Source organism: Pogona vitticeps, chromosome 4 (assembly GCF_051106095.1).
Source record: "Pogona vitticeps strain Pit_001003342236 chromosome 4, PviZW2.1, whole genome shotgun sequence".
In the NCBI taxonomy this organism is placed as follows: Eukaryota; Metazoa; Chordata; class Lepidosauria; order Squamata; family Agamidae; genus Pogona; species Pogona vitticeps.
This window is the reverse complement of record NC_135786.1, coordinates 16,379,755-16,406,596: the sequence shown is the minus strand read 5'-3', so window position 1 is coordinate 16,406,596 and position 26,842 is coordinate 16,379,755. Positions and strand designations below refer to the sequence as shown.

Below are 26,842 nucleotides of genomic sequence, written 5' to 3'. Positions count from 1 at the left end.
CCTTGAGGGCAGGTTTCCCTCTGCCCTCAAGGAGACACTCATTAGGCCCATAAGAAAGAAACCTAGTTTGGCGGCGGATGAAATTGGCAATTATAGGCCCATCGCCAATGTTTCTTTCATGAGCAAAGTGGTGGAGAGGGTGGTGGCCGACCAGCTTCAGGCATACTTGGATGAAACAGATGCCTTGGATCCATTCCAGTCGGGCTTCAGGCCGCGCCACGGTACAGAGACGGCATTGGTCGCCCTGTATGATGACCTGTTGAGGGAGGCCGACAGGGAAAAAGTGTCTCTGTTGGTCCTCCTCGACATCTCAGCGGCCTTTGATACCGTTGACCACGGTATCCTCCTGGGGAGGCTCTCCGAGTTGGGAATTGGTGGCTCGGCTCTTGCCTGGCTCCGTTCCTTCTTGGAGGACCGTCCCCAGAGAGTCCAGCTTGGGGAGAGTGTCTCAGCCCCATGGAGTCTCAATTGTGGGGTTCCACAGGGGTCGATCATCTCCCCAATGCTGTTTAACATCTATATGAGGCCGCTGGATGGGGTCATCCAGGGATGTGGGGCTTTGTGTCACCAATATGCTGATGACACCCAGCTCTACATCTCCTTTTCACCTGATGCAGGTGATGCCGTCCTGTCCCTTCAGCGCTGCCTGGAGACCATACTGGGATGGATGCAGGAGAATGGGCTGAGGCTGAACCCGGACAAGACGGAAGTTCTGAGGGTGGGTGGCCCCGTGGTTAGCGGCTTGGGGGACTCTCTCACATTTGGGGGGGCGACGCTGGCCGCGAAGAGTGGGGTCCGCAGTTTGGGCATACATCTGGACCCAACCCTCACCATGGAAACACAGGTGGCGTCGGTAGTCCGTACCGCCTTTTTCCATCTTTAGCGGATTGCCCGGCTGCGGCCCTATCTCGACACGGGGGCACTCACTACCTTGGTGCATGCACTCGTAATCTCAAGATTAGACCACTGTAACGCGCTCTATGTAGGGCTGCCTTTGAGGCTGATGCGGAAACTTCAGGTGGTGCAGAATGCTGCGGCCAGACTCCTTACCGGAGTGAGAAAATACCAACACATTTCTCCAGCGCTGGCCGCATTGCATTGGCTGCCCATCCATTTCCGCATCGACTTCAAAGTTCTAATGCTTACTTATAAGGCCCTAAACGGTTTAGGACTTCTATACTTGGCGGAACGCCTGCTCCCACCTAGGTCTACCTGGATCACCCGCGCGAGTCTGGAGGTGAGGCTGAGGAGCCTGATGCCGAGAGAGGCCCGGAAGGAGAAGACACGAAACCGGGCCTTCTCGGCGGTGGCTCCTCACCTCTGGAACAACCTTCCTCCAGAGATTCGTGCGGCCCCTACGCTGGGTGTTTTTAAAACTCAGTTAAAAACATGGTTATACATCCAGGCCTTCCCTCCAATCAATTCCTGATTCCTTTTCTAATTTCCCTTATATTCCTTTTCATATGTTGTGATTGTAATTATTATTTATGTTTATGCACATTTTGTTTTTTAATTGTATTTTATTCTTATTATATGTTGGAAGCCGCCTAGAGTGGACTTATAGTCCAGATAGGCGGGATATAAATAAATAAATAAATAAATAAATAAATAAACAAACAAACAAACAAACAAATAAATAAAAATTGCAAAGCGATTTTTCTCCATAGGCAACATCGCAATGCGATCACAAAAGCGATTGCAAAATCTGCATCGGTATGTGGATTCATCGTTAAACGGGGCACTTGTTATACAAGGCACCACTGTAGTTGGGAATAGTCGGCTAACGACTAAACAACAACAAGTTGGGAATAACTAGTTACTTGTACAGTAATATTTTTTTCAATAACTAAAGCATGACTAACATCACAGCAATACAGTAATGAGGAATAACAAGACTCTTTTTGTTATTTAATCATAACTTTGGGGACAGGGGGATGCCTCACAAAACGGTGGAGGAAGAAGAAGCCACATGTTTCAATTGCCGGATCCTCTTATGAATCATGTTGCTGGATGTTAGGACAAAAATAAACTACAGTGGTGCCTCGCTTGATGACGTTAATTTGTTCCAGCGAAATTGCTGTAGAGCGAAAATGTTGTCAAGTGAAATAAAAAGGCCCATTGAAATGCATTGAAAACTGTTCAATGCGTTCCAATGGGCTGAAAACCTGCTCGTTCAGCGAAGATCCTCCATATGGCGGCCATTTTCGGGTGCCTCTTAAGCAAAAAATGCCTCCTAAAAACAGCGGGGAGCCATTTTGAGCAGCCAGTGGCCATTTTGAAAACCCAACGATCAGCTATTTTGATCCTCGTAATGGGAAGAATCGGTTCCCGAAGCAGGGAACCAATCGTCGCAAAGTGAAAAACCCCCATTAAAACATCATTTTGCAATCGCAACTGTGATTGCAAAAACATCGTCGTGAAGCGGATTTGTCGTTATACGGGGTAATCGTTAAGCGGGGCATGCCTGTAGTTGGGAGGAGAATGTGTTCTGTGCAATGGGCCAGCGGGTTGTAGAATTCAACAACTGTTCCTCAAAGTATGTAAAATGCAACTACAGTGGTGCCTCGCTTAGCGAGGTTAATCCGTTCCGGATTAACCCTCGCTCAGCGAATCCATCGTTAAGTGAAACAAAAAAGCCCATAGGAACGTATTAAAACTGATTTAATACGTTCCTATGGACTTAAAACTCACCGTTCTGCGAGTTTCCTCCATTGCGGCGGCCATTTTGGATGCCTTGTTAGCGAGGCAAAACAGCAGTCGCCATTTTGTTTTAGCGGCGGCCATTTTGGAACCGCCTATCAGCTGTTCGCTATGCTTTGATCGCATCCGCGCGATCATCGCATAGCGAAAAAAGCCCATAGGGACCATCGCTGAGCGAACGCTCCAGCGATGGCCCGGGACCCCTCGTTGTGCGGTTTCATCGCATAGCGAAGCGTTCGCTATGCGAGGCACCACTGTATTTGCTTTTGTGAAATGGAAACAGAGGTATCTTTAAGCATTGGAACTGCAATAGTAATGGACAGATTGAGGGTCTTGAAACTGTAATTTTGCCCTGTTGCTTTTTTAAAGTAACTGTCAAAACTACTGTATCATCTGCATCACTGCCAGTCTCTTCTTGTTGTTTGTGTGTGTGTTTTTTCTTTTTTATGTCTCTGGCTGTGGAGCCAGAGGTTGGGAGTTCAGTTCCTCTCTGTGGCTCCTTGACATGGGCTTAACTCAATGATCCATAGGGCCCCTTCCAGCTCTGCATTTCTAGGATTATGGATAATGTTGTCATCGTTATTTATCTGCCTGTTCCCACCCAAGCACCAGAACAGGAGATGCTGCATCATTAACTGACAAAATGTCCGAAATCCTTCTCTGGGTTTCACCAGGCTCGGTTTAGTCTTTGTAAAAATTACCAGCTTTTCAAAGAGGTCTGAAACACGCAGATATACAGACACAAATGCATGATACACATACAATAATGTGTTTCTCTGCCCAGTGTTATACAAAATTCTAAGTACTTCCTCTCCTGTCAAAATTTCCTGCCGATGAAGGCTAGTAAAGTTAATTTTAGCATCTGTTACTGTGAAGACTGATGCACCCAGATAAGGTATATTAGACCTCCAGAGTAATACTTGATGTAGAATCCCCAGAGAACGAGATCTATTAGGTAAGTGGCATTCCATGGTATTCTTAGCTGAAGAGTTGTAATCAGTGTCCCAGATTTCTGACATTTGCCATGTACATTTTTGTTTGGTGTTTACAAGAAAAAAGGGGGAGACAGCAAAAAGTGGCCCAAGACATCTACTGGTATTTTTGTTTTTCCCATTCTGGTACTTTTATTGTCCCAACTAGGGACAAAGAATGTCCCATGTCATTTTTTTGGTGTGATGCCAAGAAACAGGAGTGGTGTGATAGCTGGATTTATGTTGCACGCGTGTGACAACATCAGCAGTGGAAAATTAACACCGATTAAAAGTAATTTTGGGATGCACATGACTTGTACACAACGCGACAAAAGTCATGTGCACCCAAAAATTAGGAATCTGTTAATCCGTGACATTTTGCCACTGCTGCTGCTGTCATCACTGTCACCCCCATTGTGCACGGAGAGCTGTGCAACAGGATTTCAAATGTTTGGGTGTTGGTAGGTCATCACATTCAGTGGGGGACATTGGCATTCTCACTTGGTTCACAAAATGCAAGAGATCCATGTATAACCCTAATCAAGCTGCTAATGTCATAGCACTGGAAATAGATTAGAATTCATTCAATAGCCAAAATCCTGTTGGCATTTATGTAAGGTTTCCATAACTTGTTGTAGTAACTGACAAAGTGGTGGTGCAAATCTCTGTTGCACAACTCGGTAAAGAGCCAAGCATGTAACTGAGACATACATGGGCACCTCATCAATTAGCTGCAATTGACCACAGCAAATTATACAAACCTCTTTGGGAACTTCTTGCAGTTCTTTTAAAAAGTGGAACAACATTGCTCATATCTAGCAAAGGGCTTACCAGTGTTTGCACAATTGCATGGTTTGTAGCATTCATATAAGAGTTCAGTGGGAAAGCACATTCTCCTTCGCAGTAATACGCAGCATAACCTTCTGGAGCAATGATCCAGTCCTGGATTAGATTGGACAAAGCAAGAAAGAGGATTTTGTAAACTGCATGGTGGAACTATTTACTCTCACCTCTTCTTAGCTAGCTCAGTATACAGGACACTAAGAGAGATTCTTACAAAAAGGGATTCATCTTACTCATCCTGACATTTTTGGACACACAGCGCATGGCCAATAAATCCAGAGCTATGCCAGGAGTCATGGGCCAAACCAGTACTCAGAATTTACGAGGAAATTAGAACCAAAGGACAAGCGAGCCAGGTATCACACCTGAGACGTGAGAGAAATACAGGAACACAGAGAGTCCCAAAAGGTCTGCTTAGCTTCTGAAATCAGACAGGATTCTGGGAGTTCAGAGTAGTGTGCTGGTAACAACTAAGAAGGTGGTGGTTCTGTGCGGTTCCTGTTCATTTCTCTGAGTCTTATTCTGGATGACGGCTGTGTCATCTATGCATTGCTGTCCATTTTTGCAACATGGAAAAAAATATGGCACTTGGAAGTTTGGCTTCAGGCACAAAAAAGCTTTGGGCTAGCCCTGATTTAGGTATTTGTAAACCAGCCTTTACTCCGGCAGGTGGGTGGAAGGACAGGCATCTGAAGCAATAAAGTCTGCTGAAAACAGTTTGCAGCAACAAGCTTTACAGACCACTGAGCCACTTGTGGCTTTTACTGCACTAGATTGCTTGCTCTCTCACTCTCCCCCACTCCACAAGTTCTAAAACCAAAGGCTCAGAAACCAGTGTTTCCCTTGGTATGAAAGATGGTATGTAAGATTATATGCTTCACCACCCCACACAAAGGGCCCTAAAATGAAGCAAACAAGTCTCCTGCAGGCCAAGAATGGACATTTTTATCTCAGTAGCTGCTGCTCATCAGGGATCTGTGGTACTTCAAATGTTTTTGGGGTGTGTGACCCCCCCTTCACCACTAGCTAGCATGGCCAATGGCAAGGGATTATTACTCCAGTCCAACCACATCTGGAATAACTCATTAAATCATCGTTTTCTTTAAATCATTACATTTTAGATACTATAATTCATAGAACTTTTCTTCAACAGATTTAAAATCTGTCAAATTACTGTATTTACCATTTCTTGTTACATCAGCAATTCTAAGTGTTCAATATTTTAACTTAATCCATTCATTTTCAGCAATCCCAAGTGACACCTGAAGGTTTAGCAGGTTTAAAAAATACAGTGGTGCCTCGCATTACGATGTTAATTCGTTCCAGCAAAATCACTGTAGAACGAAAACATCGTAAAGCGAAATTAAAAAGCCCATAGAAACGCATTAAAACCCGATTAATGCATTCCTATGGGCTTGAAACTCACCGCCCAGCGAAGATCCTCCATAGCGCATCCATTTTCGCTGCCCGTGCAGAGAGGAATCCGTCCCAGAAAACAGCGGGCGGCCGTTGTTTTTAACCCGGCGGCCATTTTGAAACTGCCGATCAGCTGTAGGAAAATCGTCGTTTTGCGAGAATCGGTTCCCGAAGCAGGCAACCGATCATTGGAAAGTGAAATCCCCCATTAGGAAACATCGTTTTGCGATCACTTTTGTGATGACCAAACTTCATCGTTATGCGATTTCGTCATAAAACGGAGAGCCCGTTAAGCGAGGCACCACTGTACTTTAAAAAATTAGATGTAAGAATATTGGTTTTGCAAGTACATCTCTGTTAGGTGTACTTTCTCATTTCATATTCTTTACACCTGACTCTATTTGGCATTCCCAGTTAAAACAAACCTATCAGCTGAAATCCTGTTGATTTGCACAAGCAGTGGGAAGCATTTTTGCCAGCCCTGTGATGCACACCTGGCTGTCTGATTGTGCAAAAGGCCACTTCTACAATTTTTCTTTTATATGCTTCTTTCTACAGCAGGAATTCAGCCGAGTCAATGGGATTACTTCAGTGTTAATTCACCATTCTGTAACCAGGTTCACGGCCCACTCGAAGTGGGACTAGAGACTTTCCCAACTCCACTGTATGAAGGCTTTAGTTCCAGTGAATTAATCCCCCACACGTAAACACCAATGTATTAGTGCTGTCCGTAAAATTTCTGAATTCTGTTCTGGAGAGCCACATATTCCCTTGTCCTGCCAGAAAACAAACCATTTCCATGCAGCTGGGAGCCTGTAGAGTTGCAAACCTCCACCTGTCTGGATGGCTTTAGCCTTTGCACTTTCAAAAGGAGACCAGGTCATGGGGTTGACATTACCACTGCAGTTAACAAAGAGCTAAAATACACCACAGATTTCAAATTCCAAGCACAGAAATGAAGTTACCTGCCAGCCAAGATCTCTGAAACTAACGTAGAGCTCATGTTTCTTACAAGCTTGCCTCTGATCACTGCTGCTGTTCTCTGACGTTGGAGAGTGTTGGGTAGAAAGGGGAAGAAAAGCAAGGCATCAACATGTTAGTTCATGTTGTTCAGCATGCACCAGTCAACATCTCATTATAAAATTATACTTTTTAAAAACTTCTACACAAACAAAAGAAGAAGCAAGCTGTTGCTCCATAAGACTTGTCGGTGTATTGTCCTATAAGCTTCAATGATATTAAGAGTATTTGACTCAATAAACATAAAACACTCTGCTTGTCTCTGGTGCAAAACCTTAAGAAACCACTTTTAACTCTACATTTATTTCTATTTTATCTAATTTTGCTTCTAGGCGTCTTCAGGTCCACATGCAGACATCTCCAGTTATAAAAGCAAGTTTTCTTCTTGGATTCAGACAAGTGAGAAAGTACAGAAAAGGAAGCAATGCTTCTGCCTTTACACAACCACAACTTTTATTTATTCAAATGCTTTCTTGTCCAAAGCTGTTTTATCTGTTAGATGGAGTAGAGCAACAATTACATTTCAGATATCAGCCAAGCTTTCTCCTCTCTCCCGAGACTGCTTGCTTGCTTACTTATTTATTTAGCAAAGTAGAGAGTACTGCTTACATACCGCCCCATAGCGCTTATAGCACTTTCTTGGCAGTTTACAATTCAATTATACAGGCTACACATTGCCCAGCCCCTGTACTCAGTTTACCAACCATGGAAAGAAGGAAAGCTGAATCAATCTTGAGACAGCTACCTGAGCCCAGGATTGAACTAATCTGCAGTCTTCACTGCAGTAGTGCAGTTTAACCACTGCATCACAAGGCTTTTACATATTTCCTCCTTCCTTCCCAATTTAAGCCCATGAGACAGCTTACAAAATGGCAGCAGGGGAAGATACATACACAATTTATTTTTTTAAATGCAGCTAAATTTCTAGGCTAGACTACCTCCAGAATTCTACAATATATTTTCAGTGAAGCATCTTGTAGCAACGAATTACTGTAAATTAAGCAGAGTAGGCATTTTCTATCATACTTTGAGCCACATGTTTGGTGTGTGATTGCAAATGCTTCCACTTAACTTGTAGCAATTCACTGCTGAAAGTTAATAGGATTCCAGTTGTAATAATATTAAATAAGATTAATAGGATTAATAGGATTTTGGCAATAATAATATTAATAATATTAACAGATGACCAAATTTATGGAACATTGTGTATACCACACAACTGCATGCCTCATGCAAGGCATATGACCTTGGTATGCTCCTTGGTACCCAACCCTAATTAAGAAGCCAAGACCATATGGTCTTTAATGACCTTTGAGATCAAGGTGAGCCACTCTAGTGAACTGGAATACCATACTGATGAGGCTGGACCACCTCCAGAATGCTTTGCTAGAGAGCTCTAGTGCACTGCATTCCCCAGAACCACAGCAAAAAATCCCAACTACTTTATCAAAATATAAATTCTAAAGTCTGTAGGATGCAGCCATGACAGTTATAGTGGTATCCAATTACCCCTCCTCAAGTCACAAAGGATGCTCTTGTCCTTAGTAGGATGCTGATCATTGTGCATAGAGCTAAAACCAGAGACGCTGTCATTATATTCCCCACTCTGTTAGTTTTATGGAAAGCACACACCTAATGTCTGCATACCTCCAAGGTTTGACACCCGAAAGGCTTCTTGGTTCTTTGGTGTCTTCGAACGGTTCTGGTTTCGCTGTTTACCTCCCGCAGAGCGGATACTACGGAGGTGAACTTCAGTAGCTTTGAAGAAGGCCACTGTGAAGGGCTGTTTGTTTTGTGGGCCATGCCTGCCAATAAGACCGGCTAATGTGGGGTTGATGCTCTGCCCTAAGAAAAGGAAAGAGAAGGAGAAAATACACAAAGACAAATTATTTCCAGAAAGGAATTTTATCTGCTTTCCATTTATACCAGGGATGTTGTTGTTGTTGTTTAGTCGTTAAATCGTGTCCGACTCTTTGTGACCCCATGGACCAGAGCACGCCAGGCTCTCCTGTCTTCCACTGCGTCCTGGAGTTGGGTCAAATTCATGCTGGTAGCTTCGATGACACTGTCCAACCATCTCATCCTCTGTCGTCCCTTTCTCCTCTTGCCGTCACACTTTCCCAACATCAGCGTCTTTTCCAGGGAGCCTTCTCTTCTCCTGAGATGGCCAAAGTATTGGAGCCTCAACTTCAGGATCTGTCCTTCCAGTGAGCACTCAGGGTTGATTTCCTTCAGAATGGATAGGTTTGTTCTCCTTGCAGTCCAGGGGACTCTCAAGAGCCTCCTCCAGTACCAGAATTCAAAAGCATCAATTCTTCAGCGGTCAGCCTTCTTTATGGTCCAGCTCTCAATTCCATACAGGAAAAGAAGATGGCATGAAACTAGAGATGGGCACAAAACGGTTCATTCCAGTTTGTAAGCACAGCGGTACAGGTGCTGCTGCTCCCCTCTCCCGCCTTCTCATCAGGCCCAGGTTGCTTGTTTTTTCCACCTCCTCAGCTAATCTCCCAGTCATGAGAAGCACAGATTTCTCGGTCCCGCCTTTTTGCCTGAGTGGCAGATAAGACAAGAAGGCGGGGCAGAGAAGCCTGAGATGTTGCTGGGATTGGAAGATCAGTTGAGAAGGTACAGGAAACTATCAGGCTGGACCTGGTGAGTGGCCGCTTGAGTCAGAGGAGGTGGGGGAGGGGAGAAGCAGTACCTATGCTGTCACCTTTACGAAACTGGGACAAACTGGTTCCCACTTGTTTCTACACGAAACCTTGCTATACATTAATGACAGAGCCTTGAAAAGTTCCTTTTTTGGACTAAAACTCCCCCAAACTACTAACCAGCATGCTGTTCGGGGATCTGAGGAGTTTTTTGCAAAGGGATTTAGGGCCTTTCAATCCAAAAAAAGCAACTTATAAAGGCTCTGTTTCAAAGAGAGCTTCATCACAGGGTCCTTAAACTAACAAGGCCACTCTTGCAAGGAATGGCTCAACATAGCAAACTTCATTTTACACGGCTGAAACAAATGCTTCAAACTGAAAGTTACATCACACCAGGTCAGCTTCGATATTAGATTTCCCTGTGCTTTCTTTCTTTCTTTTAAGAGGGGTTTCTTTGAGTTCACCTACCTATAAGTTGATGTGATCTTGTAAAAAGGCACCATAAAACCAAGCCCAGTGGAACACTAAATTTTCATTGGAAGGTTATTAGCTGAAAATAAAAATGCCTCATCTTAAGTAAAGGCGGATGCCGTTCCAGATTGATTGCATGTGAGTGCCAGCAATGGCTTTGGGCTTCTGGGAGACTTTGCTTATTGATGCAATCTTTCATATTTGATGGGCGACAGAAATTTAGTCAGGCACACACATCTAGAACTTGGTTTCTTCATAAAACAAGGCTTTGGGTGTGTGTGAGAGTGGCACAATAACCTGGACACGGCAGCTACAGCTAAGAAGTGACAAAATGCTCCCGTCATGAGCAGCCTATGGGAGGGAGCGTCTGAGGTGACGTCCAGCAGAAAGGCATCCCTATTTTGTGGCCCTGCTCTTGGCTAGTCAGAATCCTAGTATTCCTACATGCATCCATTACTCCTATATGCATCCTAGTATTCATGCATCCATTGAATTGTTAAAGCAAATGCATGTGCAGGAGGCATATGACAGCCTTGCCGATCCCCCCTCATCCTTGCTCTGCACAAGCAGAAAGCAGGAGTCTGCAAAATAAGGCATCCTGCAAGCACAGAGGCTCTCTATGCAACAGGAAACTCATTCACAATTCTTGGCTCCTCCTGCAGTAAAAAGGTACTCTTTTCCAACTTATCACTCTTCTTCTGAGGGCAGCTACAACAGAATGGCTGGAGCACCCTTCCCCTCACAGATGTCCACTTTGAATGACTGACTGGGGCTTACCAAGACTAGAATAGGCAATACAGAGCAGGGCCCAGTTATTAATGGGGGCAGGGGTGCTAATAAGAGGGGTTTCCTCCAATACATACTATAATCTCATCCCCTCCACATATACACTATCTTCCTTCATCTCCCCTTAATTGCTGTGACCGCCTGATTTTTATTTATAGCCAGACATGCTAGCAGAGAGTATATGTTTTACTCTGTGTGTGTTGAACATGTATTCCCAAATATTTCGGGCCTGAAAATACTGCCAGCAACACCGGCTGCCAAAGACGCAGGGATCAGTGTTCCTGATTATTAACAGTGCTTTGTGCCTCTCTCCCGCCTAAGCAAATAAAATCGTGAGGCTTGCACTTCTTGAAAGAGCATTATCACACAGGAAATCAAAAATATCCCTATGGCTCAATCAACAAATTCTAGTTTAGATGCTATCTGTTCTGGGGCAATAATTCAACGTTACGTATGTGGTTTGTTTGGGTTTTCAATTTGGTGCCACCAAATTTCATGAGGTCTGAAAAGCAGGCACTCAAGAGGAAGCAAAATAAAAGTTTCTTGTCAAGGAGCTCTTACCGTTTCACCTCAGTTGCCTGCCTCAACATAGTAAGAGGGTTGCAGCATAGACTCAGCACCTCCTGGAACTCCAGGCCCTGGTAAACTGGACCCTCCTCTACCTGCCCCATGTTTGGGCCCTGATCCAAAAATTTCTTACTGCCTACCAACTTTAATAGGTGAGCTTATACTTCCCCATTTCAATTCTTAGGCAGATTTGCTGGGAAATACTCTGCTACCAGTCACACGTCAGGCTACTGCTGAGATTAGCTTTGAAGCTTTGAGTGCTGTTCGCTTAAAACACTGCTCAGCCCCATGGAAACGTGTTTGCCTATGGATATGATGTTTAGAAGTCCTTTTCCAGAGGTCCTTGCCATCTTCTCAGGTGAGGTGGCCAATAAAGAAAGGGCCTTTTCTGTTGTGGCCCACTGTTCTGCAGAACCTCACTAGAAGAGAGGCAGAAATCGCCACCGGCCACACATGACCTTCCACGAATCTCCATCATGGCACCACTCTTTGTGTGTGTGTGTGTGTGTGTGTGTGTGTGTGTGTGTGTGTGTGTGTGTGTGTGTGTGTGTGTGTGTGTGTGTGTGTGTGTGTGTGTGTGTGTGTGTGTGCATTACTCCACACCTTGTTTTACCACAGATATATACACACAAAAACACAGGTGCTCTGAGGTGACCATGCCTGTCCTAAAGAGAGATGCCTAGTGCTGTGTTTGCTTGTGTGTGTGTCTGTGTCTGTGTGTCTGTGGCCTTGGAAGTAAATTCTACAAAAGTCATTGCCTAATAATCACTATAGGCTCATGGAAGTAAGATGGGTGTTTTCTCTCTTCCATAACAAGGTAGACAGAATATGAAGCAGTACATAAGACACCAAGTAAACACGATAAAGTCAGCCATTGCTCAGATATTTTTGTCAGGGAAGAAAGCATTTGAGAGCTTGGAAGATAAAGTGCCCACAGTAAAGAAATTATTTCAGCCTCTTCTGTATTGCTTCACTGCATCCAATCTTTCAAAGAGTAAGCAAAAAGCCTTTAAATTCCCTTTTCTTTGCTTGTCTTGTTAGATCTAGCTGGCAGTAAGAAACAGGGATTGATATTATTTACAAACTAATATTTTAGATATACTTTTAAGCAGCAACATTTCCAGTCACATCAGCCTAGCTTGATCCACATCTTCATGAGACAACTGAGATGGCTAACAGAGGCTGTTCTTGGTAGAGTTTTATTTGCAACCTTGCATACTATCTGAGTGACTAAGAGGGACTTTCCTGGGCTGTATATCTACGTATCCGGCGCTAACCAATTATTTCTTCCAGCCTTTCATTTCAAAGAGAGCCCCACCTCTCTTTGTATTCTTCTTTCCCTCTCTTTCCTCAGTTGGTGGCAGCTGTTTGTTGCTGTTGACCTGGCTGGTTACTTGCTAGTATGTGTGCAGTAAAGAAAGCAGTGTACACAAGTCCATACAGTAATTTCAAGCAATTGTAAGTAAAGCAAATTTTTAAATTATTTTTCCTGCAAATGTTTCAGAGTAAGTTACTGAGACTTTTAAGTACCAGCTAACGAGAAAGGAGAAGGCTCTGGGGAACTTATAGTTATTCTCCTCTGTTGATCTCTGTACTTCTACTGTGTAGCAAAAAGAGAATTTTACCAGAAATTCAAAATTCTGCAACAGTTCTCATGTTGGTCCCTGGCCTAAGGTATTACCCTATATAACAATGCTTCCTGTTCCTTCTGAATTCAGTCTGTCTAACAGAAGGATGGCGTAAAGGAAGTACATTCAGATATTTAAAAGCTAGCTTCAAACCCTCTGTTGTCATACTCCTCATGCAAAAGTGACATTTCTGAAAAGGAGACCTTGTTCTATCCACTTGCTCTACTCCTGAGCCAAAACACTGTTTTGCCCCCCACCATCACCACCACCACATTATTGACATGAGTATAGCTCACATAGATACAACTGGCTTTCTTCTTAAAGGACATCCTTTTTGTGTGCAGAAAGTGAGGAAGTGTGAGAGGGGGGTCTAGTTGCACTCCCATCCGTCAGTGTGAAATTGTTACTGTTTTTTAGTCGTTTAGTCGTGTCCGACTCTTCGTCACCCCATGGACCAGAGCACGCCAGTGTGAAATACATCTACCTTATTAACATCTGAACAGGGCAGCAATGGATACCCAGTGTGGCCTAGTGGATAGAGTAACAGACTAGGACTCAGGAGGTCCGGGTTCAAATCCCCACTCAGCCATGGAAACTCACTAGCAATGTGGAACTTGTAAAGTCACTCCTTAAATATCACACTTACCTAGAAAGCCCTATTAGGGTCTTTATAAGCTGGTTTCCACTTGACAACACATAACAACAGGACAGCAATATTCCCTAAATCAGAGCTTGGAAAAAGCATGTTTCTAGAGTACAGTCCCCAAAATCTCCAGAGTGAAAGTTTTTCACATGTTTTATAAAAATGAGGCTATGACATTCAGATTATACCTTCCCAGAGAATTGTATCCACTTTAAAATAAGATTTCTAAACTATTCTTACTGTTCTAAACAATTTCTTTGCCAAAGGGTTTGGCTGATTTTGCTTTACTGCTTCAGTTGCCTTTATCATGTGTACATTTTTAATGCTTTTGTTATATTAATATATAACAGTGGCCTTTAGTTGACATTTTTCTCGAAAGGTAGGATATAATTTTGGTCAAAATTTTAAAAAAAAACCTAGGCTCAGAAATTGCCTACAAAATAATTACAAAAGACTTCTAATATATGAAAGGATTAATTAAAAGAAAGTTTAATGAAAGGTCATATCCCTTCAGAGAATTTTTAAAAGCTAAAAAAAAAAAAAGTTTAAATAAAATGCAATCCAAAAACTAAATGAAGGCCTGAACAAGTGCTAATGGATGCCAGGATGGTTAAAGAACAAAGCTATTGTGAGTGAAGAGAAAGTAGATTTCTAGCTTCTGTTTGGTAAAACCCAAAGGTCCATCAGCCAGATCCTGGTGCCAGCAGTGGCTCAGAAAAGAGGACACATGCCATATATCCTTTTCATTACCTTAGTTCAGAAGAAATAACTTTTCATTGATGGGATTGTTTTTTAAAAAAATGCACATGCCTTCATTGATGCACACATTAAGGTCTGAGTGTTTCAAGAAAGCTGAGAACGATACCGTCAAGAAGTTGAGTTCTGTTATGACTTTTGAGTTGAAACTCCTAGCAGAGTCACCCAAGATGGAGTGGTCAACGCTGAGATAGCAAATTGTGGAAACTTACCATCTATGCTCTCCACCGATAGCTGCAAGCCAAGATTGTGTTGTGGATTTACCACCCAGTGATTACTAGTCGCAGTAATATCAAACACCAGCCAGCCTTCTTCTGCCGCCCAAATTGTCCGAGTGTCAAGTAAGAACAAATCCGACTCTCTGGAAAGACAAAGGGAAATGGAAGTGGGCAGAAAACAGCTTTCAACATGGTCACAATTTCCACATAAAATGAAGAGGACCTCACATTTTAAGCAAAAGGGCCGCAGTTAACAATATACAAACAGGCAAGAAAGATGCAATTCTTATAAATAAGAATTTATTCAATTATGTTTAAATGTACTAAGTTTTGTGAGGTTTTTTTTTTAAAAAAATAAGACTGCTCATAATAAAAATAGAAAAATAATATAAAGCAAAAATTTAAACAAAACTGATGTGAGCTCAGTGTTTTCCTTATCCCAGAGGCTACAATTACTGTCGGGGGGGGGGGGAACAAAATTAAAAAAATATCTATCAAGGTAGCTATGCTGCAGCACTATCAAAACTTGAAAAAGACATTGTCCCTACATAGTGAATCAAGTTCACTCCCAAACATCTGGAAGGCGTGGTTTCCATCCTTACATGGAATCAGCTCCCTTCTTCTTGTCAGAAAAGGCCTGTTAAATTGGGCCATTTCCCCCCCCCCCAAGTCTTCCAATAATAATGATGATGTGCCATCAAGTTGCTTCTGAATGTGAGCAACCTCTTCTGTGGTTTCCCATGTACTCAGAGGTGGTTTGCCATTCCCTTCTTCTGGGTCTATGCAGCTTCCCCAAAGCTACCCAGGCTGGCTCTTCACAATTTGCCGCATGGAGCAACTTTTTTGTTTTTCATAGTTTGAAGGGGAGAGACCAGCAACTCCTGATGGTTTATGGAAGGCTAAAAATGGTACCTGGACCATCAAAGGTTGCCTCCCCCCTCCCTCAGCACACACACTTTAAAGACTTTGCAGTGAAAGTGGGAAATTATTCTGCAAGCCAACAGGTGATGTACATGTGGATGTGAGTATGAAATTATAAGGTGACCTTTCTTCTTCATTCTTTAAGGCAACCCCTCTTTCTCCCACCTGAGATTATGAAACTGTAATTTCAGTCAGACAAAAGAAAACCTTCTCTCTCTCTCTCTCAGCAACTAAGGCAGTACATTTCCAAGGACAAGGCTTAAGGATGAACACAAGAATTTTTAGTATGTGTACATTACTGAAACAGCGACGTGTACATTGGCTTGGGCATGTCATGAGAATGGCTGATGGTTGGATTCCAAAAGATCTCCTGTATGGAGAATTAGTGCAGGGAAATCACCCCAGAGGGAGACCCCAGCTGCAATACAAGGATATCTGCAAGCAAGATCTGAAGGCCTTAGGAATGGACCTCAACAGATGGGAAACCTTGACATCTGAACGTTCAGCCTGGAGACAGGCAGTGCATCACGGCCTCTCCCAATTTGAAGAGACCCTTGTCCAGCAGGCCGAAGCAAAGAGGCAGTCCCAAAAGCAGCAAAATCAGGGAGCTGGACAGGGGACAGATTGGATTTGTCTTCAGTGTGGAAGGGATTGTCACTCTCGAATTGGCCTTCGAGACGCTGTTCCAACTCCTCCATTACCATAGTCTCTAGAGACTGAAGGATGCCTACGGTAATGTTTTGAAGAGACATGCCATGGCTAACCGATGTAATACCAGGGCATGTCTCAGTTGCATGCTGGGTCACACATGTTATTGCACTGAGATGCACCCCAGCAGTCTGTCAATTTGCAGCAATTAGCTGCAGCAAATTATACAAGCTGACATTAGCATCCTTAGGATTCTAATGAGGGAAGGAAAAGTGAATATCCTTGAATGTAATGTGAGCATCCTAGGTACCAACAGAAGAAGCAAGGCAGCCGCATAACATCTAGACACGTAACCACTTGTTCTAACTTTGAAAAATCTGTTCTTTCTAACCCTAAAATGTACCCATGTCCATCAGATACTGTTTATAGACAACGTATGCCATGTACGTATAAACATAGATATTGTGGTTGTTTGTGGAAGCTTGATAATTGAGTATGCAAATGTGCCAGCATCATTTGCAGACCTGTTACGCTGACTTGCATGTATCATCTTGTCAAACATCTTGTGAATGTTTTGCATAGACATTTGCATAACTAATTGCTCTGGATTTGTCCCAGCAAAGATAAGGCATTCTATGTGGTCATGAAACATGTGTCTCTGTGTTCCTGGTGAACTTTTGTACACCTTACCACTAATAATAATACTGCAAATCTGTGCAGAACATAAAAAACACTGCCTAGCTGATGTACTAAATCTAAATTAAGTCAATTGGTTTTACACTCTAATTGAGAGACTAGCGAAACTTGTTTTAAACAAAAGGATTAAAGTAAGAGCTGGAGGGGAAAAAGATAAACAAACCTACGTATTTATTTAAAATAATTTTTATTCATATTGGTAGAACAGTCTTCGTAAGATCTCCGAGAATAGGCAATCCTATTAACGTGGATATGAGTTTTGGGAATAGGAAGGCTACATATATAATAAATAGACAATATAACATAGCCCTATGCAGGAGTTTGTCCAAACATGTGAAGGGCTACCTTCATGGTGGGAAAATGAGTGTGCAAATAAGCCACTCCGTGCAGAGGACAGCTAGATCTTTGCCCATGGAACACAACGGTCTAAACAGGCCTGCGTAAGTGCATTCCTGATCACAGGATTTCTTTGTGCACATTTAGCGAAAGCTCCAACAGTATATTCTTCAGATCTTTGGGATCAATGCTCAAAGGCCTGTGCAGATAACCACTGTAGCTATCAAGACAACAGCTGCTATAGTCACCCAAGACCTTCTAAGGTACATCCATAATTCCTGTGTGAATTAGCTCTGCAGATCTACAGAGAGGTCAGTTAGCAAGCGTTTTAATCCAGAACTGCCATCATCAGTATCAATGGATTCAAGTAGGGTTGTACAAAAATCACTTTATTTGGTTTGGGACTTGATTCAGTGACTCATATTTAGGCCTGATTTGGTATGCACCAAGTCAAACCAAATCCTATCCCATTTGGAACCCAAAACTGAATCAAAATTCATAAATCCAAACCTGAGACTGATTTGTATTGGGAAATTAATACAGTTGAATCTCTTTTCAGCGACTTGAAAGTTAAGGAGGTGATAGCTCTCTCAGAATGGATTATTCTGACCAAATTCCAGACAAACAGATCCAGTCATTTTTATGCCAGCCCCTTTTAGACAAACTGTGGTTCCCTAATAACCAGTTTATTTCACTGTGAGCTTTTGAAGATTACTGTCCATTTCACTGTACACATGGCTCCAAGGTGTGAGGAAATGGATTGTAATCCATGAGATCCCACACTGAAATAAATCTCTTTTGTCTTTAAGGTGCCATAATACTTTTGCTTTAACTTTGGTTATATATGTGAGTATCAATAGATTGGATTTTTCTTTTGACTTTTTACATCCTTCCAACACAACAGCTGTCAGTTTCTACTTCCTGCTTTCCATCCTTTCTCCAATTACATACTGCTAAAGAACCTAATGCAGAGAAGCAGCAGGGTATGAGGAGAAGAAAGCACCTAAAGCTTTCATTTCCAAACTACCTCTCCAGGGTTCGCCGTTTGCAAACATACATCTGGAATCCCATGGGTGAGAAGAAACTTCATCGCTATGGGATGGTCATCATTTCATTTTTCACCTGCAGTGCCTAGTGTGTCCCTCTCTATCTACCAGAACAAGGCTGGGGAATGTGTGGCCTTGACTACAAATCTCATAATCCCTCACTATGGGTTACGCAGGTTACCGCTCATGTGAAGAGCAATCTGACAACATCCGGAGTGCTGCATGTCCCACATCCCCACAACCAAAGGACATCAGACTCGTGATCTTTGGGAACCCTCTTTGTAGCTACTGGCGAGCCCCTGGACATCTGGTCTGGAACCCCGAAGTACTACAGCGGATTCTGGGACTGGCTCATTGGAAAGATGAAGTAAGGTTCGAGGGGTTGTGCTTCAGTCCTCCCGCCTTCAATTAGCACGTCGTAGAATACACTGTACACCACCTGTAGTTGGGCACTGAGATAGCCGTCTCTCTTCCAGGGAAATGTCAGCAGAAGCAGACCCATTATGGCACCACTGCAGGCTTGGAACAGAAGCAGCTACGTCCATGCTGGCTTGCCTCCTTTTCTCAGATGCAGGACAGGGTCCCCACGCTACGTTTCCCTCTTGATGATCCGTCAGCCTCCTCACACTTTGTCAGAAGAGTGCCAGATTTGAAACCACACAGAAAGGGATGCAAATAGCAAGCAGGGACTTTTCTAAATTGGGGGAGGCAAGAAGGGTGCATTTCTCTTGTGGACTGAATGAATTGGGTGGGGTGGATTGGGGTGAGGCAGTGCCTATGTTTAAGTGTGCCAGGCTTTATGTGTATCTGTATGTCTGCAGGCATCCTTGTACAGGCCTACCTGCTTTTGTACAATTCCACAAACAATTGCCTGCCGTGCATTCCAGAAGCCACAGCAGACTCCAGCCACCACTAGGCAACATGTCTGCCCTTACCGATTTTTTAAATTGGGTTATCCCTGGTAAAGTACTGATTCTAGGCAAAGGTTGTTGGCTTTTTCTTTGGATGCTTTGTTTTCTTTGAATGTATACGTTTCTGTGTTGTAAGTTGTTGTTCATAATGAAGGAAACCGTATAAAAATTTTAATTTATATTGAACCCTGAGCTGAAGAGTAAGACTCAATTCAAATCAGAGGTGAACACTTTGATGCTGAATTTCACACAATCAAACCTTAGCACCTTTAGTTAAGTACCTCATAAAACCATAGAAGGATTGAGTTGGAAGTAGCCTATAAGGCCATGGAGGCTAAACTCCAGCTCAACGCAGGAGTCCAAATCAGAGCAGATCCGGCAGATGGCTGTCCAGTTCTCTCTTGAACGCCTCTGGCACTGGAGTGCTCACCGTCTCCTGAGGTAAATTGGTTCCCTTGTTGTACTCTTTTGTTAGGAAGGTTGTTCCTGATATTCAGCTGAAGTCAGGCTTCCTGTAACCTGAGCCTGTTATTGCATGCCCTGCTGTCTGGGATGATCAAGAACAGATACTGCCCTCCTGTGTGATTGAAAGATGTTTGAAAGGTGCTATCATATCTCCTCTCAGTTCTTTCAGTCTTTTTTTTTTTCACAGGGCTTGGCTTCCGGGCCCCTGATCATCCTTGTTGCCCTCCTCTGAACTTGCACCAGTTTGTTGACATCCTTCTTGAAGTGTGGTGTCCAGAACTTGGCACAGTACTCTAGTAGATGAGGCCTAACCAGGGCTGAGCAGAGGGGGAACTAGTACCTCACAGGATTTCCAAACTATACTTCTGTTAATGCAACCTAAAATAGCATTCACCTTTTTTGCAGCCACATTGCACTGGCACCTCATACTCAGCTTTTTATCTATAGCAATGACCAAAATACTTCTCACTCATAGTACTACTGAGCCAAGTATCCCCCATCTTCTCCCTGTGCATTTCTTTTTCTTTCTAAGTGTAGAATCTCCGGATTATAATGATGGGAAAGGCTTCTGCTTTGTATGAAATGAGAAATGTACGACCATGCTTGAAGAATTCACAATGTGCCTCTAGGGGGCAACAGAGATAGACCGAGCCGGTCTGGCTACCCTGGAACACATCCCTCGTTTGTCAGGTCTACTCTGTTGCTTTCTCACCTACAGAAGGATGTTCTTCCACTTGATTCCCACCCACCTCATCCTTTCTCTCTTCCTCTCAAGTCATGTGGCCAGTGACATTTTTTATCTCACCCAGACCATGTCATTTATTTTATAAAATCTCTGAGAACAGTCTTTTCCTACACACATGGTGAGGGGTTACTATCATGAACTGCCCTCCAGATACTTTGGGGACTTTCCACAACCCCTGAGCAACAGCCATGGTGGCTAAGGGTGACAAGTGTTGTAATAATAATTTTTTTTAAAACCTAGTAGGCATCAAGCGACCCAGTCTTGGAAGAGACAATACTGGACTTAAAGTGTCCAGCTTGGCACGAGACAATGATAGCTCAGTGGTTTAGATCAGTGGTTCTTAACCTGGGGTTACTCAGGTGTTTTTGGACTGCAACTCCCAGAAGCCTTCACCACCAGCTGTGCTGGCTGGGGTTTCTGGGAACTGCAGTTCAAAAAGACCTGAGTGACTCAAGGTTAAGAACCACTGGTTTAGATATCTGGCTGTGGAACCAGAGGTTGAGAGTTCAGGTCCTCACTGTGCCTCCTTGAGGCTGGACTCAGTATTCCGTAGGGTCCCTTCCAACTCTGCAGTTCTAAAATGATGATGATGACGACGATGACAACCTTGCTCACCATTCCAAAGCCAGGGCATCAGACTGCCTTCCCCTGGCCTCTACTGGTTTGCATCAAGAGACCGCACAGCTCGTTTGCCAGGTTTCTGCGACTGAAACTCTTTACAGGACTTCCAAGTTGCAACCAAAATGTGACCGAGCAACTCCCACAGGAAACACAAAGCTGAGAAAGCAGGCCCACAGACCAACATCTGATGTGGGATTCCCAGAGGTAAAAGACTCCCTTTACTGCTTGACTCAACGGTCTTCCTTCACCCTCAAACCACAGTTCATGAAAGATTTTTCTTTTCTTTTTTTAAAGAGCAGAAGTGAAGCAACTACTTCTTAAAAGCTATTGTTTTTATTATTATTACCCTTACTGAGGAAAAGACAGCTTTAAAAAAAGAAAAACCCAAATGAATGTGTGACACATCCCATTGCAAGCCATGAGTCAGAGCCGGGGAACTATATAACGCATTTGTTTTCCTGTAGTTAGTTACACTCCCGTGCAAACAACCGGTCTGGAAGGGAAACCCCCTCCAGCAAAAGAGATCAAACAGAGTCCTCCTTCCCACACATTTCTGGAACTTTCCTACCCTAATGTCCAATAATTTATGCTACAGCAATAACGAAGTACTGTACTCCCTGTTCTAGCCTCGAACAAGTGCTGGAATACAATACTGGAAGAGGAGCATCCATGCACAGGGACCTCATGCTGAACTAAACAACTCATTCATTCCATCATCCTTTTCTCTTTTTAACTGGAAAAAAAGGGGCTTGATTCATGACTAACTCATAAACATGGAAAACACAGCAGGAAATAAAATCAAAGGGGATGCAAGTCAGTAAATCATACCACAAGAAAAAACCCTGATTAATTCACAAATGAAGAAATGTGTCATAAGAACATAAGAAGAGCCCTGCTGGATTAGGCCAAGGGCCCAGTTAGTCCAGCTTCCTGTATCTCACAGTGGCCCCACCAGATGCCTCTGGGAGCACATAAGACAACTAGGTACCTGTCTCCTGATACCCCTCCCCTGCATCTGGCATTTTGAAGTACCTTCCTTTGAAGCCCAGAGATTATACATCCCCATCATGGCTTGTAACCTATAATGGATTTTTCCTCCAGGAATCTATCCAATCCCCTTTTAAAGGCATCTCAGCTAGATGTCATCACCACATCCTGTGGCAAGGAGTCCCACAGATTAACAGCACACTGGGTACATAAATATTTTTGTCTCTTCTCACTCTCCCAACACTCATTTTGAGTGGATGTCCCCTGGTTCTTTTGCTCCTGGAGGCTTCAATAAGTGACCATTTTATTGTTAGGGAAAACCACTTTTTGTTTAGTGGGATAGGAGAATCACAGAGTTCAACCTGTACACGGATACCACTGGAGGCTGCTACCATCTAGTGAGTTAATTGCACCGTGAAGCGATCATCTCAATATGTGCAACAGATCAAGCCATGCAAACAGAGTTTTAATGCACATTGCATCAACTTAAATACAGTTAGGGTTCAGGGGAAAAAATCATTTTACAGATTCAAGTAAGTGACAATGTACCTACAAGGGAATCTAAAACCAGTTTTCCCAGCCAACAGTGCATTCAATATGGCTGTAATGCCTCTTACTTTTCGATTATCAACTAAGACTGGAGCATCCTCAACAGCCACTCACCTTCCTGGGTGTTCCTGCAGGACTTGGTACACACTGATCTGGAACGTTTCATTATCAAAGCGTTCCCTGATGTAGTCTTTGTAAATCCGAAACTCAGCAGCAGTCACAGCTTCGCCCTCAGGGATGCGGGAGAGGTCGAATCGGAATTCGCGGTGGTGGCTGCGCTGGTGGAAGAACTCCTTGTCATGTTCCACTGCCAAAGGGGGAAAAAAAAACATGCTTCAGGATTTTATTTCATCTTTTGTTGACCATCCATAAGTTATCATCTGCTAGAGCTGGACTTCTGTGTGTGGACACAGACCATGCAGGAGAGGACTTCATAAGTTTCTACCAATGATAGAGACCCACTAACATTTCAGAAAACCATTTAAAAGAGGGTATGTTTGGTAATCCTGGAACCACACTGGCTCAATTGGAAGGAAAGTGCATTCTACTACCCTACCATCTGTTGCTGAGTGTCTAGATAAGAATACGGTGTCCTCTGAAACTAATCTGTAAAGTGAAACCAGGGGACATCTGTCCCTCCAGAGGTTTTGAACTTCATCTCCCATCAACCCTAGCAAACATGGTCAGTGATAAGTGACTTGGGGGAGTGGGGTTTTTTTCTGGGGTCAGATGATCCTCATCTGTGCACTATTAGAATGAAGCTGGAAGAGTTGAACTCAGAGAAGACAGAGCAATTTTCTAAGGCCAACTAGTCTTTATGTGAGACCTGAACTGGGGAATTTCTTGATCCATCTTAGATACCAGTTACCATAGTTCTCCATCTACATATTTTTGGCTCGGTTTACAGAATACCATATTTTTCACTCCATAAGACGCACCAATTTTTTAGGAGAAGAAAACAGGAAAACATAATCTGTTTTCTTTGCTCCATAAGACGCACAGACTTTCCACCCCCGTTTTGTGGGGGGAAAGTGCGTCTTATGGTGCGAAAAATACGGTACTCCTTAGGAAAAGATTTGTGGTTTTAATCCACCAAATGTCAATAGAAACAAGAGATACTCAAAACACACCTTGCATGCCAGAACTTGTTTAGGTGCCTTAGCTCTCTGTAATGAAATAAACTCAACCTAGTGTCATACATTTGAAGCTCCTATGGTATTTTTAAGGACAAAACAACAAGCTGGGCTCTAATTTGTTCCCCTCTTTACATACATAGTCTCCTCTCCCTCATACCATATTTTTCACCACTTCCAAGGACGTTCTAAGAACCAGGAATAATCAGGAGGATAGTTGCAGAAGGGAAGGTGTGGGTGGGAAGCCTTATTCTTAACCTCTGTTCCATATTTAATTTTAAAGAGTTCTTCATCCCTATTTGACACTGTGGTCATCAAGGCAGAAACCATCAGGCTTTGGAAATAAAATTCAGCAATACAAAACCAAATGTTATTAAGCCACAATCATAAACAAAAAGGACACCTAATTAAAACAGAAGAGGAAGAAATCCCAATGTCTCCACTCAATTCCAGAGTCCAAATACTACTAAACAACAATCAATGAGACAATGATAAATCAACTTTTTTGTACATCTCATTTATTCAGTGGGTCTACTTAAGTTGGGATTTTTTGTTGTTATTTAGTTGTTAAGTCGTGTCCAACTGTTTGTGAGCCCATGGACCAGAGCACGTCAGGCCATCTGGTCGTCCACTGCTTCCCGGAGTTGAGTCCAATTCATGTTGGTACTGTAGCTTCGATGACACTGTCCAACCATCTCGTTCTCTGTTGTCCCCTTCTCCTCTTTCCTTAACACTTTCCCAACATCAGGGTCTTTTCCAGGGAGTCTTCTCTTCTCATGAGATGGCCAAAGTATAAGTTAAATAAGCAGGGAGACAATATAAAGCCTTGTCATACTCCTTTCCTAATGTTGAACCAATCAGTGGTTCCATATCCAGTTCTAACTGTTGCTTCTTGTCCCACATATAGGTTTTTCAGGAGCTAGATAACATGGTCAGGCACTCCCATTTCTTTAAAAACTTGCCATAGTTTGCTGTGGTACACACAGTCAAAGGCTTTTGCGTAGTCAATGCAGCAGAAGTAGATGTTTTTCTGGAACTCTCTGGCTTGCTCCATAATCCAGCGCATGTTAGCAATTTGGTCTCTAGTTCCTCTGCCCCTTCGGAATCCAGCGTGTGCTTCTGGGAATTCTGAAGCCTACCTTGTAGGAATTTGAGCATAACCTTGCTAGCATGTGAAATGAGTGCAATTGTACGGTAGTTGGAGCATTCTTTGGCACTGCCCTTCTTTGGGATTGGGATGGAGACTGATCTTTTCCAATCCTCTGGCCACTGCTGAGTTTTCCAAATTTGCTGGCATATTGAATGTAGCACCTTAACAGTGTCATCTTTTAAGATTTTAAATAGTTCCACTAGAATGCCATCACCTCCACTGGCCTTGTTGTTAGCCATGCTTTCTAAGGCCCACTTGACTTCACTCTCCAGGATGTCCGGCTCAAGGTCAGCAACCACACTATCTGTGATAATCACAGTCATATGGGCAATTTCATAGATTCTCATCTTAGGTCCTGTAGGGATTTGCAGCTCCAAACCAGCACTTTTATTTGTGCCCAGAAACAATCTGAAAGTCCACCAGAAGCTGCTTGTCAATGGAACACCCAAATGTTAGTATGTTGGCACCCACACATCTCTGGTCATGAGCTGCCCCTGAAGCCAGTACACCTTTTTTCAGCAACAGTGAAGTATGTTCTCTGCAGGGGACTCTACTTAACAACCTGAACTCTACAACACAGACTGCGACCAGGCAACCTGAATAGCTGCTGAGTATGCTGTTCAGGTACTGCTGAGTCTGGATGGGTAACTTCTAGGTCCCTGATCTCCTTTCTCGTGGTTCTTTTTCTTTTAATCAGAGATGGACTGAACAGTCCCTCTAGCAGAAGACACCTTCACAAGGAGGGTTGTTTTCTGACAGCCTAGTCCTCAAATGGAGGACTGTCCTCTCTAAAACTGGAGAAGTGTTCGTTCTCTGCAGGGTTGCACCTAACATTCCTAGGCTGTGGAATGGATCCTTAAGTGGGAGTTGCAGCCACCTCAAGAGCAGGAAAAACACAACTGGCCTGGTCAAAATGTACCACATAACATGAGAACTTCCAGACTGCCTGCACTGAATTTCAGTTTGTTCCTTTATCTACTCAAGTACTAAACCAAGAGACCTATGAGTAAGAATTACTCGCTGACTTTTGAATATCTTATCCCTATAACTGTTTCCTCCCTCTTTAAAAAAAAACCCTTGATGAGACACAAGTGAGGCACTCATTTGTGGCAGGCTAGACAGTGTACTGATGTAAGGAAATGAGTGTGAAGTACAAAACCAAATACATGCCCACTGCTACTGGGCTGTCCGCATGTCCTCTATGACTCATGTGCACCATGAGTGCTATAATACTTGAGCCGTGGTAAATCTGTAGGGTGTGTTATGGATCTTAGCAATTCCTTTGATTCACCTAAAATTGGCTGCGTGGCTGTCTACAGTCTATCCTCTGCAGAGGATACTTGAACAGAAAAGTTATGATTATTGTTTGTTTGCTTCCTTGCGTGTTTAAAGCAAAGCCTTCCTGGTATTCAAATATACTTAAAATGGTAATGTTTATTTCTGGGATTGGTCTCTGATGACAGGGAGTTACAGACCAACAACATCTGGAATGACTGCAAGTTAATCACACCTTCAAGGCTGTATGTGGTAAATATGCCATAGAGTGTATCTACACCAACACATTTTAGTTAGAATTCTAGAGGGTTTTTTTTTAAAAAATAAATTTCAGTGATGATTACTTTGTGCAGCTTGCTTCTTCCATAAGTCCTCCTTCTAAACAATAAAAAACAACTTCTCCCTCTTGTAAGAATATATTTTCCCCTTTAAACAATAGTGATTAATTTACTGTTGATGTCTCTCTTTGATCACTCCAGATATGCAGACAAACAATCATATTTTGGTTTATTAAAGCACTCATACTCAGGCTTCCTACTGAAAAAACAGATTCCCTTCCCCTTGCAAGCCAACAGAAAAGTAAACCAAAAAAAAACACAAAATCTCACCGTCCTGAGGACCGATAAAAAACAGCAACAAATTCAAAACAGCCTGTGAATACTCCATGGATGGGGGAAAGAGAACAACTG

At 43.1% G+C, this 26,842-nt stretch overlaps 1 protein-coding gene across 2 annotated transcripts in view; it reads right to left on the bottom strand.

Annotated features, from left to right (window-relative positions):
- BMP7 (bone morphogenetic protein 7) overlaps positions 1-26,842 on the bottom strand; it is a 102,287-nt gene that overhangs the window by 6,803 nt on the left and 68,642 nt on the right. The window contains exons 2-6 of one of the 2 annotated variants that reach the window (XM_072996824.2): positions 22,710-22,902; positions 14,665-14,813; positions 8,583-8,795; positions 6,896-6,972; positions 4,503-4,613 (exon numbers count right to left, since the gene is read on the bottom strand). In XM_072996824.2, coding sequence (XP_072852925.2) covers positions 4,503-4,613; positions 6,896-6,972; positions 8,583-8,795; positions 14,665-14,813; positions 22,710-22,902 — 743 coding nt within the window. The remainder of the gene's footprint in view (positions 1-4,502; positions 4,614-6,895; positions 6,973-8,582; positions 8,796-14,664; positions 14,814-22,709; positions 22,903-26,842) is intronic. The other variant, XM_020797472.3, reaches the window with a different exon arrangement.